Source organism: Myotis myotis, unplaced genomic scaffold (genome assembly GCF_014108235.1).
Source record: "Myotis myotis isolate mMyoMyo1 unplaced genomic scaffold, mMyoMyo1.p scaffold_m19_p_3, whole genome shotgun sequence".
NCBI classification, from domain to species: domain Eukaryota; kingdom Metazoa; phylum Chordata; class Mammalia; order Chiroptera; family Vespertilionidae; genus Myotis; species Myotis myotis.
Window position 1 is genome coordinate 126018556 of NW_023416335.1, and position 17252 is coordinate 126035807.

Consider the following 17252-nt stretch of genomic DNA (forward strand, 5'->3'; position numbering starts at 1 on the left):
TGGGATTTATTTACCTTCTATGGCTGTCACTGGAACGGAGAGCCGGCTTTAGCTCTGAGGCTCGGCTCCAGCTCTGAGACCTTGGCTGCTGAAAGCAGGTATCTGGGTTTGTTTGGTTTCTATAATTGTAACACTGTTGCGGTCCTGCTCACTCCAGCTCTGATGGCTGAAAACAGGTTTCTGGGGTTTGTTTAGGTTCTATAATTGCAACATAGTTGCTTAGAGTGCAAGCTCAGAGGCCGGCAGTGGCAGGCGGGGAACCTTGGCTTCTTCTATCACTGGAGCAAGCAAGCCTCCTGTTCGCTTCAGCTGCCTGGCTTCCGGCCGCCATCTTGGTTGGCAGTTAGTTTGCATATCTCGCTGATTAGCCAATGGGAAGGGTAGCAAAGTTATGGTTAATAACCATGTTTCTCTATTATTAGATGGGATATGTATCCTATATAATAAAATGCCAATATGCAAATCAACCAAATTACGGAACAACTGGTCTCTATGATGAACTGACCACCAGGGGCAGACGCTCAATGCAGATACTGCCCCCTGGTGGTCAGTGCGCTCCCACAGGGGGAGTGCTGCTCAGCCAGAAGCCGGGCTCATGGCTGGCGAGAACAGCAGCAGTGGTGGGAGCCTCTCCCACCTCTGTGGCAGCTCTACGGATGTCCGAATGCCGGCTTAGGCCTGCTCCCCACAGGGTACAGTCTTAAGCCATCTGTCGTACATCCCCAAGGGCTCCCGGACTACAAGAGGGTGCAGGCTGGGCTGAGCGACCCCCTGAGTGCATGAATTTAGTGCACCAGGCCTCTAGTATATATATATATGTATGTATGTATGTGCGTGTGTGCGTGTATGCCTAAGTGACCATTATGGCAGAATGACCAGTCGCTATGATGCACACTGACCACCAGGGGGTAGACACTCAATGCAGGAGCTACCCCTTGGTGGTCAGTGTGCTCCCACAGGGGGAGTGTGGCTCAGCCAGAAGCTGGGCTCATGGCTGGCAAGCACAGTGGTGGTGGCGGGAGCCTCTCCCGCCTCCGTGGCAGCGCTAAGGAGCCACCAGCTGAGTAGTAAGTAGCAGCGAGCAGGCAGGCAGTAAGGAGCGAGGGGTCCCAGACTGCGAGAGGGCGCAGGCTGGGCTGAGGAACCCCTCCCCTGCCTGTAGTATTTTGATAATATCTTTGGAATATATAACTAATAATTTGATGTTACTTTAGTCCAATATTTGTATATAGTTTAAGAGAAACTTATAAAATTCAGCTTAATACATTTTTCAAGCTAAAAATAATTATAGTTATATTTGCTTTTTGGTGGAAAAATTATCCAATGAGAGAATTATAATTATCTAAATGAGAAAGTATTAAAGTATTAGTAGGTCATATCACTTTCCTAATTTGGGTATTAGAATATAACAGAATTTCTTTCTCAGATTTCTCAAAGTTATTAGCCTTGGTTACCAGTTTTTTTTTTTTTTAAATTAGTATATTTTTATTGATTTCAGGGAGGAAAAGAGAGGGAGAGAGATAGAAATGAGAAAGAATCATTGATCAGCTGCCTCTTGCACGCTCCCTGCTAGGGATTGAGCCTGCAACCCAGGATCATAGGTCAATGCTCAACCACTGAGCAATACTGGCTGGGCTTGGTTACCAATTTTTATGAAAGATTCTTAAGACTACTTTTTAGTTGTAAACTAGCGTGCAACTTGACATTGCTTATTGTTTAACTATGACCAGAAAAGCCTATGCATGTTGGAGGAACTGGTCTTCTTTAGTGCTACCACCACAAACAACTAGAAAATTAGAAAATAAAGTTAAAACCACTGTTTTCAGAAATTTTACAACAAGTAGTACAGGGTTTTGATCCATGAAAGAAGAGAAATGAATGAAGTCAATCTTTCAGCTACTCCAGCTTTGGAAATGCAAACATTTTCCAATCTGTGGTGTAGATTGAGGAAATCTGAGGAAAACACAGTGGTCTTACTGAATTGAGGAATGAGAGATTGAAGTTCAGGGAGGTTGAGGAAGCTCAGATTTTTAGGGCAAAATATCAGAGAGGAGAGAACATGGGAAGAAATCTGCATAGGGATCCACTTGAGTGTTTGGCTGAATATTAAGCTTTGTGCCTACAAGGTGGGATTCCATGAGACCAGGCAGTGAATAATTATTAGGAGCTAAAGGCTGGAAATTTATCAAATTCACAGGGCTGGGAGATGTTCAAGTTCTAGCCAGTCAGAGAAGAAAGATGTGGGTGAATGCTCAGTTGGAGTGGTAGATGCAGGAGTCAGACAGATGAAGATAAAAATATCATTTAAAAAGTGTTTTTATTGATTTCAGAGAGGGGAAGGGAGAGGGAGAGAGAGAGAGAGAGAAACATCCAGAGATGTCACATCTCTAATGTTACTAGAGTAAAAACCTAGTGTATGTCCAACCTAACAGAGCATAAAAACAAACCTAGAAAGGATCCAGCTGAACCACAAGTACATTAAATGCTGGACCAAAAGTCAACATTTTTTTTTTGAAAGAATTCAGCAAAATCCAGAGCTGTCACAATAAATATAAAAAAAATTGTTGGACATATGAAGAAGCAGAAAACATGTGAGCTGTAAGCAGGAGAACAATCATTCAATGGAAATGAGACTCTGAAATGAAAGATGATAGAGTCACCAGACAACTACTTTAAAAAGTTCTTATATACTTATGGGTATAAAAAAAACTGTAATAATAGAAATAGTGGAGCCAATAAAACAGAATCAAATAGAACTTATAGAGCAGCAATTTTCAACTGTTGTACCCCCCAAAATTTTAAAACATGCAATACCTGACTATTTTAGTTAGGGGCACTGATCTCTTTTCTCTTATATTGTCAAATAAAAATGTGACAACAGCCAACATAACAATGGCTGTCCAGTGTAAATGAATCAAAATTATACCTATTTTTTGGTCAGATCAGCAAAAACTGTACTGGGTGTCCCCAAAAATATATGTACACTTTAACAGCTGATTTTATTACATCTTGAAATGTATTTTAATAAATACTGCTTTTATAATTATTCAAAGTGTGTATACATTTTTGGGGGATACCCTATATTTTTTTTGGTGTGTTGTAGAATTTTAGTAATTAGTTTATGTGTGCTATGAGATGAAAAAGGTTGAAAATTGCTGTTCTAGAGATTTAAAAAAGATCTGAAATGAAAATTTCATTGGATGGGCTCCATAGATTAAGCAAGTAGAAAACAGCATCAGTGAACATAAAGAGAAGGTAATTAAAACTGTTCAAAATAAATCACACAGAGAGAAAAGGCTAGAAAAAAATGAGTAATGCCTTATTAATGACTTGTGGTGCAGTATCACATAATTTGTGTCACAGTAGGATGGGAAGGAGGAAAATATTAGCAGAAATAATGGCTGAAAAAACTTTTAATTTGATTAAAAATATAAATCCACATTTATGAAACTCAATGAACCCCCCCCCCCCCAAAATCAGATGAATTAGATTTCATCTAAAGAAAAAAATGTATACGCTTCAGGAGATACCATAATGAAAATAAGAGCCAAGATGTAGACTAATAGAAAGTATTTCTAATACATATGTCTAACAATTTAGAACTATCCAGAATAGATGGGGCACTTTTATTATTCAGATCAATGATTGGAAATAGAGACGAGTGGAGGGTACTGACTTCATAGGGGCATGAAGGAACTTTTTGGGGTAATGAAATGTTCTCTACATCTTGATTGTGGTGATGATTAAATGAGTGCATATATTTATCAAATCTCAAACTATATAATTCAATTCAGTTAGTTTTGTTTCATGTAAATTTAAGCTTAATAGTGATGGATTTAAAATAGTAGGAATCTCTGAATTTCATGTTATTTCTTATGCTTTTGAGATATTATGTTTACGTATTTTTGGAAAGATGTGAACAATTCTTGAAAAAAATTTAAGATAACCTATCATAGAGCACTTTATTCTCATAGTACTTGAATTTGGGTTTCTTAGCTCTTGTTAAACATTTGTGCCCTTCATAATTAGTTTTGCTAATGTGGTAGGTAACTCAGCTAACAGAGAAGCTGAAGAATCAGTCAGAAAGCCATAAACAAGCCCAGGAGGATTTGCATGACCAGGTGCAAGAGCAGAAGGCACATCTTAGAGCTGCACAAGATCGGGTCCTTTCCCTAGAAACCAGTGTCAATGAATTAAATAGTCAGTTAAATGAAAGCAAGGAGAAGGTCTCTCAGCTTGACATACAGGTAAGTAATATTGAATTATGCAAATGAATTTATATGAATAAAACACTAACTTTAGGCCATCAAATGTTTTAAGTATTGTTTCCCTCTCTCTTTCTATCCCTTGAACCTCCATCCCTATCCCACCCTTCCTGGCCTGATCTCCCTCTCTCATTAATGGAAAAAAATTGAGAATAAGAATTATATAAAGGCTGTATTTAGACAATTGGTTGTGCTTTCTTGTTTGCCTTTTTTTTCCTCTTTCTTCTGGCAAACTGTACTTACTGAAACTACCGATCTTTTTGCCTTGCTTTCATGAAGTTCTTATTATTGTTTTTCAAGTTTAAAATAGTTTGATATTATACTTTTAGATTTCTAGGTTAAATATATTTTTGACTTTGTTTTTTCTTTTTATTTTACTTTAAATGTATGATTTAGAAAAATATCTGTATATGGTACCATTATGTTTAAAAATATATATTCTTTCATAGGCCAATATAGAAGTTTTGTTCAATGGGTCAGTTGTGGAGTCGGAAGTAAGACACTTCTTTCTCCATTCTCATAATTGGTTTCTTAATGTATACTGTAGTAGAGAAAGTTACAGAAACATTTCTTTATTTTAGGAGATTAATTACACTGAAAATAAGAAAAAATATGACAACTTGGAATATAATGATATACATTTCTTTCTTTTTGAAATATAATTATTTATCAGATGAGTTATATGATAATCCAATTAGTGGATGTCCAATTTAAGAGGGAGAGAAGTGTTTCCATGACATATAGGAACATCTTTTTATCATTTATCCAAACATTATTAGGAATCTTCTCTCCTACTTTTTTTCTGTTTGTGAGATATCACGTACTAATTTTTCAGTATTTAAATCTTTGTTTTTTTTGCCAAATGACTTAAAATTTTAAATTATTTAGTGACAAAAGCAATGTATATCCATGCAAGAAGAAATTAATAACTAAATGTGGATTAAATGACTTGTAAATTTTGTTACAGGTTAAAGCCAAAACTGAATTATTGCTGTCAGCAGAAGCAGCAAAAACTGCTCAAAGAGCAGATCTTCAAAATCATTTGGATACAGCCCAAAATGCATTACAAGATAAACAGCAGGTAGGAGGACCTGATGCAGTTCACATCATAGCCTAATGTTCTGATAGATAATTAATTGTAAACATATATAATGATAATACTCAGTTTTATGTTGTTGTGATTGACTTGCTTATTACCCTTAATTTCTTCCTGAGTTCACAACCAGTTGAAGTGGTAGATGCAGGAGTCAGACAGATGAAGATAAAAATATCATTTAAAAAAATGTTTTTATCAATTTTAGAGAGGGGAAGGGAGAGGGAGTGAGATAGAAACATCAGTGATCGATCAGCTGCCTCCTGCATACTCCCTACTGGGGATCAAGCCCGCAACCTGGGCATGTCCCTTGGCCGGTACTTGAACCACAGCCTCCTGGTTCATAGGTTGATGCTCAACCACTGAGCAACACTGGCTGGGCTCATTTGTAGTTTTTGATAAGCTCACCTATAGTGCATCTATGATTGGGCCTTCTTAATAATTTCTCCTCTAGTCTAGAACTTCGTGTGGAGCTGAAATAGTCAGTCTTAATTGTTGAATTGTTGCTCTAGCCCATGAAGTGCCAATCACTGGGAAAGAGAGACAAACTTGCCCACATGTTTTTAGTAGACATTCTGGGCTGTAAACCAGATTTACTTATCACTTGAAAGCAGAAAAGAGCAACATGCATTCCATCTCAATAATAAAAGTTGCTCTCTTTTCTTGGGAGTAGGAATCATTGGAGCTGGAGGGAATATAGAAGTTACCTTTTTAAAGCTTCCTTCTTAGGGAAAAGGACAAAATGCTGGTAGGTTATTCTTACTTTTCACCAGATAGGCAGTTTTAAAGTTTATATTTTATTTGAGAAGTAATACTAGTTGTTGGTCCAAATTTTAAAAACAATATACTAAGTATATCAAGCTAACAAAACAAAATTGATTTTTATATTTACCCTAAACTCCAATCCTTAGATGGAATATTTGCTATTAAATTTGGTATGTATCCTTCTGACTTCTATAAGCACTGAGTAAACCACACACACACATACAGTAATATTTTTATTTTATAAACAGAATCACTATATAGGTTATTTTACAACCTGCTTTTTACTTACACATCTAGAATGTATTTTCTAAACACAAGATCAGTTCCAGAAACTATAATAGAAAAAGTATTTATAAGAATAACCACATAAAAGCTTAAAATTTATCAGCCAAAAATATTAGTAACAAAATTCTAAAGCTAATAGGAAAAGAATAAAATATTTTTTGAAGTATGTCTGATGAAAGGTTAATAGCTTTTATATTTAAAACACTTTCACATAAAAAATAAGTGAACCTACAAAAAAGTGATCAAAACTATATTAGCAAATGTTCAAGTTCATTAAGAACCAGTTGCAAATTAAGACAACAATGGAATATACCCTTAAAGAAGTAAAATGTGTGTATATGTTTAATTAACACTTAAAGGATTGGAGATAGTTTAGAAAAACAAGACACTTTCATACATTGCTAGTGGGTTGTATATATTAGTTCAATCTTTTGATGGTGGTAGGAGAAGCTGCTTGGAAATCTATTTCAAGAGCTTTAGGATTTTTCATATATGCTAGTTCACTTTCAGTCCTTTATTTTAAGGGAATAATCATAGCTTTAAGGATATTGTTTGTATCTCTGTTAATAAATGCAGAAAGTTTAGTAGCAATATAAGAATCTAAAATAAGATATTTGGGGCCACATATGGCAAACCTACAGTCAACATCATACTCAATGGGCAAAAACTAAAGGCATTTCCCTTAAGAACAGGAACATGACAGGGATGTCTGCTTTCACCACTCTCAATCAACATAGTACTAGGAGTCTTAGCCACAGCCGCATCCAAATTGGAAAGGCAGAAATAAAATTGTCATTATTTGCAGATGAAATGATACTGTATATAGAAAATCCTAAAGACTCCACCAAAAAACTACTTGATTTAACAAATGAACTTGGCAAAGTAGCAGAATATAAAAATAACATCCAGATATTGATGGTATTTTTATACACCAATAATGAACTCTCAGAAATAGAAACTAGAAAAAGGAACAATCCCATTTACCATTGCAATAATAAAAAAATAAGATACCTTGGAATAAACTTAACCAAGGAGGTAAAAGATCTATATTCAGAAAACTGAATTTCTTGAAAAAAGGAATAGAGGAAGATATAAACAAATGGAAGAATATACCATGTTCATGGATAGGAAGAATTAACATAATCAAAATGTCCATACTGTCCAAAGCAATTTATTGTTTCAATGCAATCCTTATTAAAATACCGATGGCATGACCTGACCAGTTTGGCTCAGTGGATAGAGTGTTGGCCTGTGGACTCAAGGGTCCCAGGTTCGATTCCAGTCAAGGGTATGTACCTTGGTTGCGGACACATCCCCAGTGCGGGGTATGCAGGAGGCAGCTGATTGATGTTTCTCTCTCATCGATGTTTCTAACTCTCTATCCCTCTCCCTTCCTCTCTGTAAAAAAATCAATAAAATATATTTTAAAAAAAATACCGATGGCATATTTCACAGATCTAGAACAAATAGTCCAAAAATTTATATGGAACCAAAAAAGTCCCCATGTAGCAGCAGCAATCTTGAGAAAGAAGAATAAAGTAGGAGGATCACAATACCAGATATCAAATTATATTACAAAGCCATTGTAATCAAAACAGCCTGGTACTGGCACAAGAACAGACATATAGATCAATGGAACAGAACAAAGAACCCAGAAATCGACCCAAGCCATTATGCTCAATTAATATTTGACAGAGGAGGCAAGAGCATAAATGGAGTTAAGACAGTCTCTTCTACAAATGGTTTTGGGAAAATTGGACAAGTACATGCACAAAAAGGAAACTAGACCACCAACTTATACCATACACAAGAATAAACTCAAACTGGATAAAAGACTTAACTGTAAGTCGTGAAACTATAAAGATCCTAGAAAAAACCACAGACAGCAAAATCTCAAGACATCCCTTGTAGCAATATGTTTGCTGATACATCTGCTAGGACAAGAGAAACAAAGGAGAAAATAAACAAATGGTACTATATCAAACTAAAAAGCTTCTGTACAGCCAAAGAAAGCATCAGCAAAATGAAAAGGGAGCCCACTGTATGGGAGAACATATTAGCCAATAATACATCTGATAAGGGGTTAATTTCTAAAATATATACAGAACTCATACAATTTAACAAAAGGAAGACAAACAATCCAGTTAAAACATGGGCAAAGGACCTAAATAGACACTTCTCCAAAGTGGACATACTGATGGCCAAGAGACATATGAAAAAATGCTCAACGTCACTAATCATCAGAGATGCAAATTAAAATGACAAGGTATTACCTCACACCTATCAGAATGGCTACCATCAACAAATCAATAAATGTACTGATGAGAATGTGGAGAAAAGGGAACCCTAATACACTACTGTTGGGAATACAGACTGGTACAGCCACTATGGAAAACAGTATGGAGTTTCCTCAAAAAATTAAACATGGAACAGACTGTCCAACCTAAGAGGGAAAGTATGTGTGAGTGTGTGTGTGTGGGGGGGGTGGGGGTGGGGGATGGTGGTGGTGGTAAGAGATCAACCAAAGGACTTGTATGCATGCATATGAGCATAACCAATGTACACAGACAGTAGTGGGGTGAAGGCATGTGCTGGAGGGTGTGAGTGGCTGGGGAGAGGTCAATGGGGTAAAAGGAGACTTATGTAGTACTTTAAACAATAAAGAATTTAAATTAAAAAAAATTAAACATGGAACTACCATTTGACCCAATGATCCTACTTCTAGGAATATATCCTAAGAATCCCGAAACACCAATCAGAAAGAATATGCACCCCTCCTCATGTACATAGCACACAATTTACGATAGTTAAGATCTGGAAACAGACCAGTTGCCGTGCCCATCACAGATGAGTGGATAAAAAAGCCGTGGTACATTTACACCATGGAATACTATGCAGCAGTAAAAAGAAGGATCTTTTACCATTTGAGACAGCAACGAGGGATCTGCAGAGTATTATGCTAAGTGAAATAAGCCAGTCAGAGAAAGACAAGCTTCACACTCATAGTGGAACCTAATGAATAGAATAAACTGATGAACAAAATATATCCAGAGACATAGAAGCATGGAACAGATTGATGAATCTTAGAGGGAAGGATTGTGGGGTGGGGAGAGATTAACCAGGGAACTTATATGCATACTAGGGACCCAGTGCACCTTGAAAAGAACTGTGGGCCAAGAGGCTGTGGTGGGCACAGGGGCGGGTCTTGGTCCATCCTCTGTGCCCCCACCTGGCCCCTCCCGTCACAGTCCCCGGTCCCCTGTCTGCTGGCAGCCCTGCTTCCACCGCTGCTGCTCCTATGCTCTGATAGCGCCAGCCCTGCTTGCACCCGCTGATGGCGTGGAGTGATTGGGGCTATCGACAGCAACAGGTGTAAGCAGGGCCGGCGCTTTCAGTGGATGTGAGCAGATCTGCCAGCCCTGATCGCCCCTCAGGAGCAGGGGGCGGTGGAGAAGCCCTGAGGGGCAATCAGGGCGGACAGCCGCCACTCACACCTGCTGATGTCTGCCATTTTCTGTGCTCTGCCGCCTGCTGCCAATGCCTGCCATGTTTCACATGCCTGCCCCCTAGTGGTCAGCGCATGTCATAGCAATCGGTTGGTTGTTCAGTTGTTCTGCTGTTCGGTCTATTTGCATATTAGGGTTTTATATATATATGTAGATATGCATAACTCATGGACACAGACAATAGTGAGTTGAAGGCCTGGGGAAGAGGGTGTGGATGCAGGGAATAGAGGGTAAATGGGGGGCAAAAGGGGGATAGCTGTAATACTTTCAGTAAAGATAAACTTAAAAATAAAATGAAATAGGATATTTGGATAAAAATGGACTGTATAATAAAATGGAAATTTATGCAGTCAAGTATAATCATATTTTAGAAAATGTCGTAGTTTCAAGATGCATTGTTATGTAACAACTAGAGGCCTGGTGCACTCCAGGGGAGGTCCCTCAGCTTGGCCTGTGTCCTTTCGCAGTCCAGGAACCCTGGGGAATGGGCCTAATCCGTCAGTTAGATATCCTTAGTGCTGCCGCAGAGGCAGGAGAGGCTCCCACCACTGCCGCTGTGCTTGCCAGCCATGAGTCCAGCTTCTGGTGAACTGGCCACCAGGGGGCAGCTCCTGCATTGAGCGTCTGCCCCTGGTGGTCAGTGCACATCACGACTGGTCATTCTGCTGTTCAGTTGATTTGCATATTAGCCTTTTATTATCTACCAGAGGCCCGGTGCACAAAAATTTGTGCACTTGGGCCGGGGAGGGGGGTGTCCCTCAGCCCGGCCTGTGCCCTTTCACAGTCTGGGACCCCCCGGGGGATGTCCACCTGCTGGCTTAGGCCCGCTCCCTGGGGGATCAGGCCTAAGCTGGCAGCCAGATATCCCTCTGGCAGCCCGGGAGCCCTTGGGGGATGTCCACTTGCCAGCAGGGAGCAGGCCTAAGCTGCAGTCGGACATCCTTAGCACTGCTGAGGAGGTGGGAGAGGCTCCTGCCACCACCGCTGTGCTGGCAGCCGGCAGCCTGGCTTGTGGCTGAGCAGAGCTCCCACTGTGGAAGTGCACTGACCACCAGGGGGCAGCTCCTGCATTGAGTGTCTGCCCCCTGGTGGTCAGTGTGTGTCAGTGACCAGTCACTCCCAGTCGTTCTGCTGTGAGGGTCAATTTGCATATCACCCTTTTATTATATAGGATTAGAGGCCCAGTGCATGAAATTCATGCACTGGTGGGGGGTCCCTCAGCCCAGCCTGCACCCTCTCCGATCTGGGACTTCTTGGAGGATGTCCGACTGCCCGTTTAGGCCCGATCCCATAGGCAGTCAGACATCCCTCTCATAATCCGGGACTGCTGGCTCCCAACTGCTCACCCACCTGCCTGCCTGATTTCCCCTAACTGCTTCTGCCTGCTGGCCTGATCACCCCAACTGCCCTTCCCTGCCGGCTCAGTCACCCCTAACTGCCCTCCCATGTTGGCCTGATCGCTCACAACTGCCCTCCTCTGCCGGCCATCTTGTGGCCTTGGGCGCTGCCATCTTTGAGGGCGGGGCAGTCAATTAGCATATTTTCTCCTTATTGGCTGTGGGTGTCACCATCTTTGAAGGCAGGGCAATCAATTAGCATATTCCCTCTTTATTGTCTGTGGGTGCCACCCTCTTTGTGACAATGTGAGGGTCAATTAGCATAGTCTCTCTTTATTAGATAGGATACTAATAAAGAACGAATATGCTAATTGTTGGGATGCCATAATGTGTAAAGACCAGATCATTAGCATATTAGCTCTTTATTAGCTCCAATCAGCAGGAGGCTGCCTGTGTGCACCGCGGGGCATTGCTCCGGAGACAGGGCGGAAGCGGGGAGGCACCCAGAGGAGGTGGGACTATCCCATGCCGGGGAGGGTGGGGGTGAGAGCCCATAGCGCCCCCCTCACCAGTCCTTCACCACCCACCACTTGCACTCAGAGTGCCCTGCCGCCCCCCCTGCCAGGGGAAGGAGCACAGCGCAGCAGGCGGGAGGCTTCCATGTCTCCTCCGGCACCATGACAGGGCGGAGCTTCTGTGTTACTCCGGAGATGGGGCAGAAGTGGGGAGGCACCCAGAGAAGGCGGGACCAGTCCGACGACTCGAGAGACTGAGGGTGGGGCTTGAAGTGGCCGGAGAAGGCCAGAGGGGTTGGGGGCTGGGCCAGAGGCGCTGGAGTGCTGCCTGGACAGGTTCAGGTGTCAAGGCAGGGCGGTGGGTGGATGGGCAGTGCCACGCAATTTTGTGCGCTGGGCTCCCAGTATAAAGGCGGTTAACAGTGAAACAGTATGTAAAATCAGTTCCTGTTTTTATTTGAAAAGTTGAAATAAAAAAACAGAAACTAATACACAGAACAGTCTAGAAGAAAAGTGATTGAATATTAATTGTGTTTATCTGTGGGTGGTGAATTTATTAGTAATTTTTATTTTGTTCTTTGTGTGTAACTAGATATTCCTACTGAATTGAACAAGTATCATAGATGTAATCATTTTTTTAAATGTTATCTTTGAAAATGGTGTCTTGAACATTGAAAACATTTAATTATAAAATAATTATTTCTGCTTGTTTATTATTCTTTTGTATTTTTTGGCTTCCTAGAAAAAGTTATTGAACTGTTTATGCATATAAACTTAGTATCTCAGACTCTGCACAAGTTCAGTTCAGGTCCTTTAGATTGGTGGGTAAATTTAATCACTGAATTATCATTAGACTTACCTGTGATCTTACTCCAGATAGTTTCATAAATAAAATTAGAGTTTTAATTTTAGTTTGACCAAACATTTAGACACTACAGTAAAGTAAGCCTTACCAAAGTTTTCTTCACTTGTATTTCTCTGTAGGAGTTAAATAAGATCACTACTCAGTTGGATCAGGTCACTACAAAATTGCAGGAGAAGCAAGAACATTGCAGTCAATTAGAAGGTCATCTTAAAGAATATAAAGAGAAACACCTGTCTTTAGAACAGAAAACTGAAGAATTAGAAGGTCATATTAAGGTTTGTACAAAAATAGAATTTAGCAATATTTTTCACAGCTGTAGCAATGGAAACTGATGACTTGGATGGAATCAAATATTTTACATTTGCGAACAAAGGGGAAGTTGTGATATAAAAATTTTAAAAATTATAATTTTTTATGTGTTAATTTTGAATTCTACATTTACTTTTGATTTCTTCATTAGCTGATGGCTTTTACAATTGACAGTTAACATTTATACTGGTTCCATTGTAGTGTGTAACTAGTATTTCAAAGAGACAGTCAATCAGGGATCTACTCTATAATTACAAGGAACTTAATTGTTTTTTTGTGTGAAGTCTCTTTTGTTTTATCATTTCCATTCCTTACCTCCTTATTCCAATATAATATTGAAGATATAGTAGACTTTTTCCTTTTTTTAAACTTTACATTTATACCCTTTGGATTTTGTTCCTAATTTAATAATAAATTTATTCTGTGATATCCTGCTTCTTATTTTAACACAACTCCAAGGGAAAGTGCTGATTTACTAAAGAGATTAAATTAAAAGATATATCCTAGAAGGCATTGACCTAAGTACTTTGTTCTTTAAATTGGAACTTTCAGTTAAACAAAAATTTCTCAAGTTTATATATATCTAAATAAATAATACCTTCATAGTCAGATGACACACTTCTGTATAATTATGCAATCATGGGATATGCATATGTATATGTGTGTACATATACAGTATATATACATAGCCACACCAATATAACATGGAAAAAGAATTACATTTACAATTCTCATTGTGAGTTCCTTTTTCTTTTCTTTATGGCCAGTGGTAATGGTAATGAAAAATGTATGTAATAGTTGAACAGAAAAAATGATTTTATTGAAAACTGGCTAATGAGAATTCTATTTGGGTGTCTTTTAAAAATAGTTTTTTAGAAACAATAGTGTCTATTGTATTTATCAGATTTTTTAACATTTTGTAATTATTATTTTATAGAGTATTCCATATGTTTTATGTCAATATATTGTTATAGAATTAATCTTAGTTATATTAGCTATCCAGTAAAAATGTCAAGTAAGAGCCACAGATACCTAGATTAGTTTATAAAATAGAGTGCAAAATTATTATACCTTTGTAAGAAAATACATTGCATATAGATATCTAACCTATATACTTAACAGCTTGATCTTTTAAATTTGTAAAAATATACACAGTTATATGTATATGCATGGACAGAAACTACACTATGAAGAACAGCCTCTAGACGAGCGGTTCTCAACCTGTGGGTCGCGACCCCTTTGGGGGTCGAACGATCCTTTCACAGGGGTAGCCTAAGACCATCGGAAAACATATATATAATTACATATTGTTTTTGTGATTAATCACTATGCTTTAATTATGTTCAATTTGTAACAATGAAATTGAGGGTCACCACAACATGAGGAACTATATTAAAGGGTCGCGGCATTAGGAAGGTTGAGAACCACTGCTCTAGCCCAATAGATTAAAGAAACAAAATCAGGAATTTAACTGGCTTTATATTTAGGGTCAATAGGTGTTAATGAGAAGGATGATGTGACAGCTTTATTTTAGTTTGAATATCTATAATTATATCAGTGTTAACTGTAAACACAGAAGATTTTATATATACTTATGTTAAATATATCTATTTATATATCTATTAAATATAAATACATATAGTTAAATGTTTTTATTGATTGTAGAGAGAGAGGAAGGGGGAGAGAGTACTGGGGATCAAGCCTGCCACCCAGGCTTGTGCCCTGACTGAGAATTGAACCAGTGACATTTTGGTGTATGGGATGACGCTCACCCAGCTGAGCCACATTGACCAGGGCAAGGATAATACATACATTTTAAGTGGGCCCATATGTGAACTTTTTACTTGTTTTTCCATACTTGAATTAATAATTTATACTCATTATAGGTATAATTATTTTAAGTTTATTCTTTTCAGATAATTTAAAAAGTAAAAACTTAGTGACTATCATGTATAAAGCCTGCTGCTAGCTCTTCTGGAGGATTTCAAGATAAATGGCTCCTTTTCTCAGTAATGGCTTCAGAATGTATTTTTTACTTAAGTATTTCATGGCTATTTTTGTGTGTTATGTAAATACTAATTTGAGTATAAAACAAAAACATTATAATATTTAAAATAATTTTTGACATTAAAATGGTTACTATGTTATATTTTTTCCATAGAAATTAGAAGCTGATACTCTTGAAGTCAAAGTAAGCAAGGAGCAAGCTTTGCAGGATCTACAGCAGCAAAGACAGCTGAACACAGATTTAGAGTTTAGAGTCACAGAATTGACTAAACAACTAGAAGAGGAGAAAGAAATGTAAGCTTAACCACTTAAGGGGGAAGATTATAATCTAAGTATTATAATTTATAATCTAAATTTAATTTTAAATTCTTAAAATTTAATTTTGCTATCACGGTGCTTAAAGATTTAGTAAATGTTTCTCTGTGTTGAGTCTATAAACAACTAATAATGTAAATGAAAAAATAAGGCCATCACATGCTCTCACTCATTTGTGGATTATAATAAACAACATAAACCAATGAACAAAAACAGATGTAGAGACAGAGAAGCATCGATCAGATGCTCAAACCTCAGAGGGAAGGCAGGGGAGGGTGGGGGTGAGGGGGAGAGATCAACCAAAGGACTTGTATGCATGCATATAAGCATAAGCGATGGATATGGACAACAGGGGGTGAGGGTGAGGGCAGGATTGGGGGGATGAGAGGACATTGGGGGGATAAGGACACATTTGTAATATCTTAATCAATAAAGGGAAAATAAATTTAAAAAAATAAGGCCATTATAATATAGTTAAATTTACCTTCAATAGTAAGGACTGAAAAGTTGAGTTATCTAGTCTTTTTTCAGCAGTAATGTGGTACTCATTTCTCTGGATTAAAGCAGTTATTTTGAGTTGTTCATCAATTTGCAAAAATTAATGTAAAATAACAAATAGAGGGGTGTTTAGATATAACCAGCTAAGAGCAGTCAGGCTTTTGCTTTGAGGCACTGTGCCAAGTAGGGAATATATACTGTGCCAAGTAGGGAATATATATTTTATTGTAAGAAATGATCTATTTTAGCTTTAAGATGCATTTTCACAAATTGTCTATATATATGAGCACAGTTTTTTTAATTTTTTTATTAAGTTATTACATATATGTATGCGCACATTTTAAAACCTTTTTTTCCTAGCAGCTTTGCTTTACATTTTTTGGTTTAACTTTCAATGAATAGAAATCCTAATTTTTGTTTAAATTCAATTTGTAATTTTTTTTTTTTATGTTTAGTGTCTTGTGTTTTTTCTAAGGAATCTTTGCTATTCCCAGGGTTTATGAAGAAATGTCTTATGTTTTCTTCTAGAAGTATTTATAGTTTTGTTTTTTACATTTAGGTCTAGGATTTACCTTGAACTTAATTTTGTGTGAGGTCTCAGGTAGGGGTCCAGGATCACCTTTTCCTCCTTACATTAAGTTGTTATAGTAACATTTGTTGAGAAAAAATTTCCTCTCCCCTTGAGTGGCCTTTGTCAAAAGTGAGTTACTGAATATATGTAGGTCTGTTTGTGGACTCCATTCTGTGCCATTGGTCTGTAATCTATATGGTATCCTGAAACCAGTACCATCCTATGTTGTGTTTTTTGTTGTTGTTGTTGTTGTTTGTTTTTTTTTGCAGCTTTGTGGTAGATCTTAATATTAGGTTGTATCAGTCCTCCAACTTAATTTTTTTCAAGATTGTCTTGACTCTTCTGAATTCATACAGTAATATATAAAAAGAACGACAGCTCTTCCATATAAATTTTAGTATTAACTTGTCCATTTCTACAAATAAAATTATTGGGTGTTGATTAGAATTGTAGTGAATCTTTAGATCAGTTTGCAAGAATTTAGCATTTAAACTTTATTGAGTCTTCTAATCCATGAACATGGTATATCTCTATCTATTTAGGTCTTCTTTAATTTCTCTGAGCAACATTTTATCATTTTTAAAATAAGAATTTTGCATATCTTGTTAAATTTATTTCTAAATATTTTACATTTTCAATGCTATTTTAAATGGAATTACTTTTTTAAATTTAATTATCTGATTGATTGTGAATAGTACAAAATACAATTGAATTTTATAGATTGACTTTCTATCCTTTAACTTTGTTAAATCCAGTTTCATGTTTTAATAATTATTTTGTATAGAATTTTCTAAGTAGATAATCATGTTATCTGTGAATAACAATAGTTTCACTTTTATTTTTTTGTCCAATCTTCAGGCCTTTTATGTCTTTTACTTGACTTATTGCTGGCTGACACCTGCAGTAAAATTATGAATATAA

At 37.6% G+C, this 17252-nt stretch overlaps 1 protein-coding gene across 4 annotated transcripts in view; it reads left to right on the plus strand.

The window, feature by feature from the left end:
• Window positions 1–17252, plus strand: part of EEA1 (early endosome antigen 1) — a 168130-nt gene that overhangs the window by 115113 nt on the left and 35765 nt on the right. For 3 of the 4 annotated variants that reach the window (XM_036297328.1, XM_036297329.1, XM_036297330.1), the window contains 4 exons: window positions 4047–4247; window positions 5233–5346; window positions 12751–12906; window positions 15102–15241. In XM_036297328.1, the coding sequence (XP_036153221.1) occupies window positions 4047–4247; window positions 5233–5346; window positions 12751–12906; window positions 15102–15241 (611 nt within the window). The remainder of the gene's footprint in view (window positions 1–4046; window positions 4248–5232; window positions 5347–12750; window positions 12907–15101; window positions 15242–17252) is intronic. The other variant, XM_036297331.1, reaches the window with a different exon arrangement.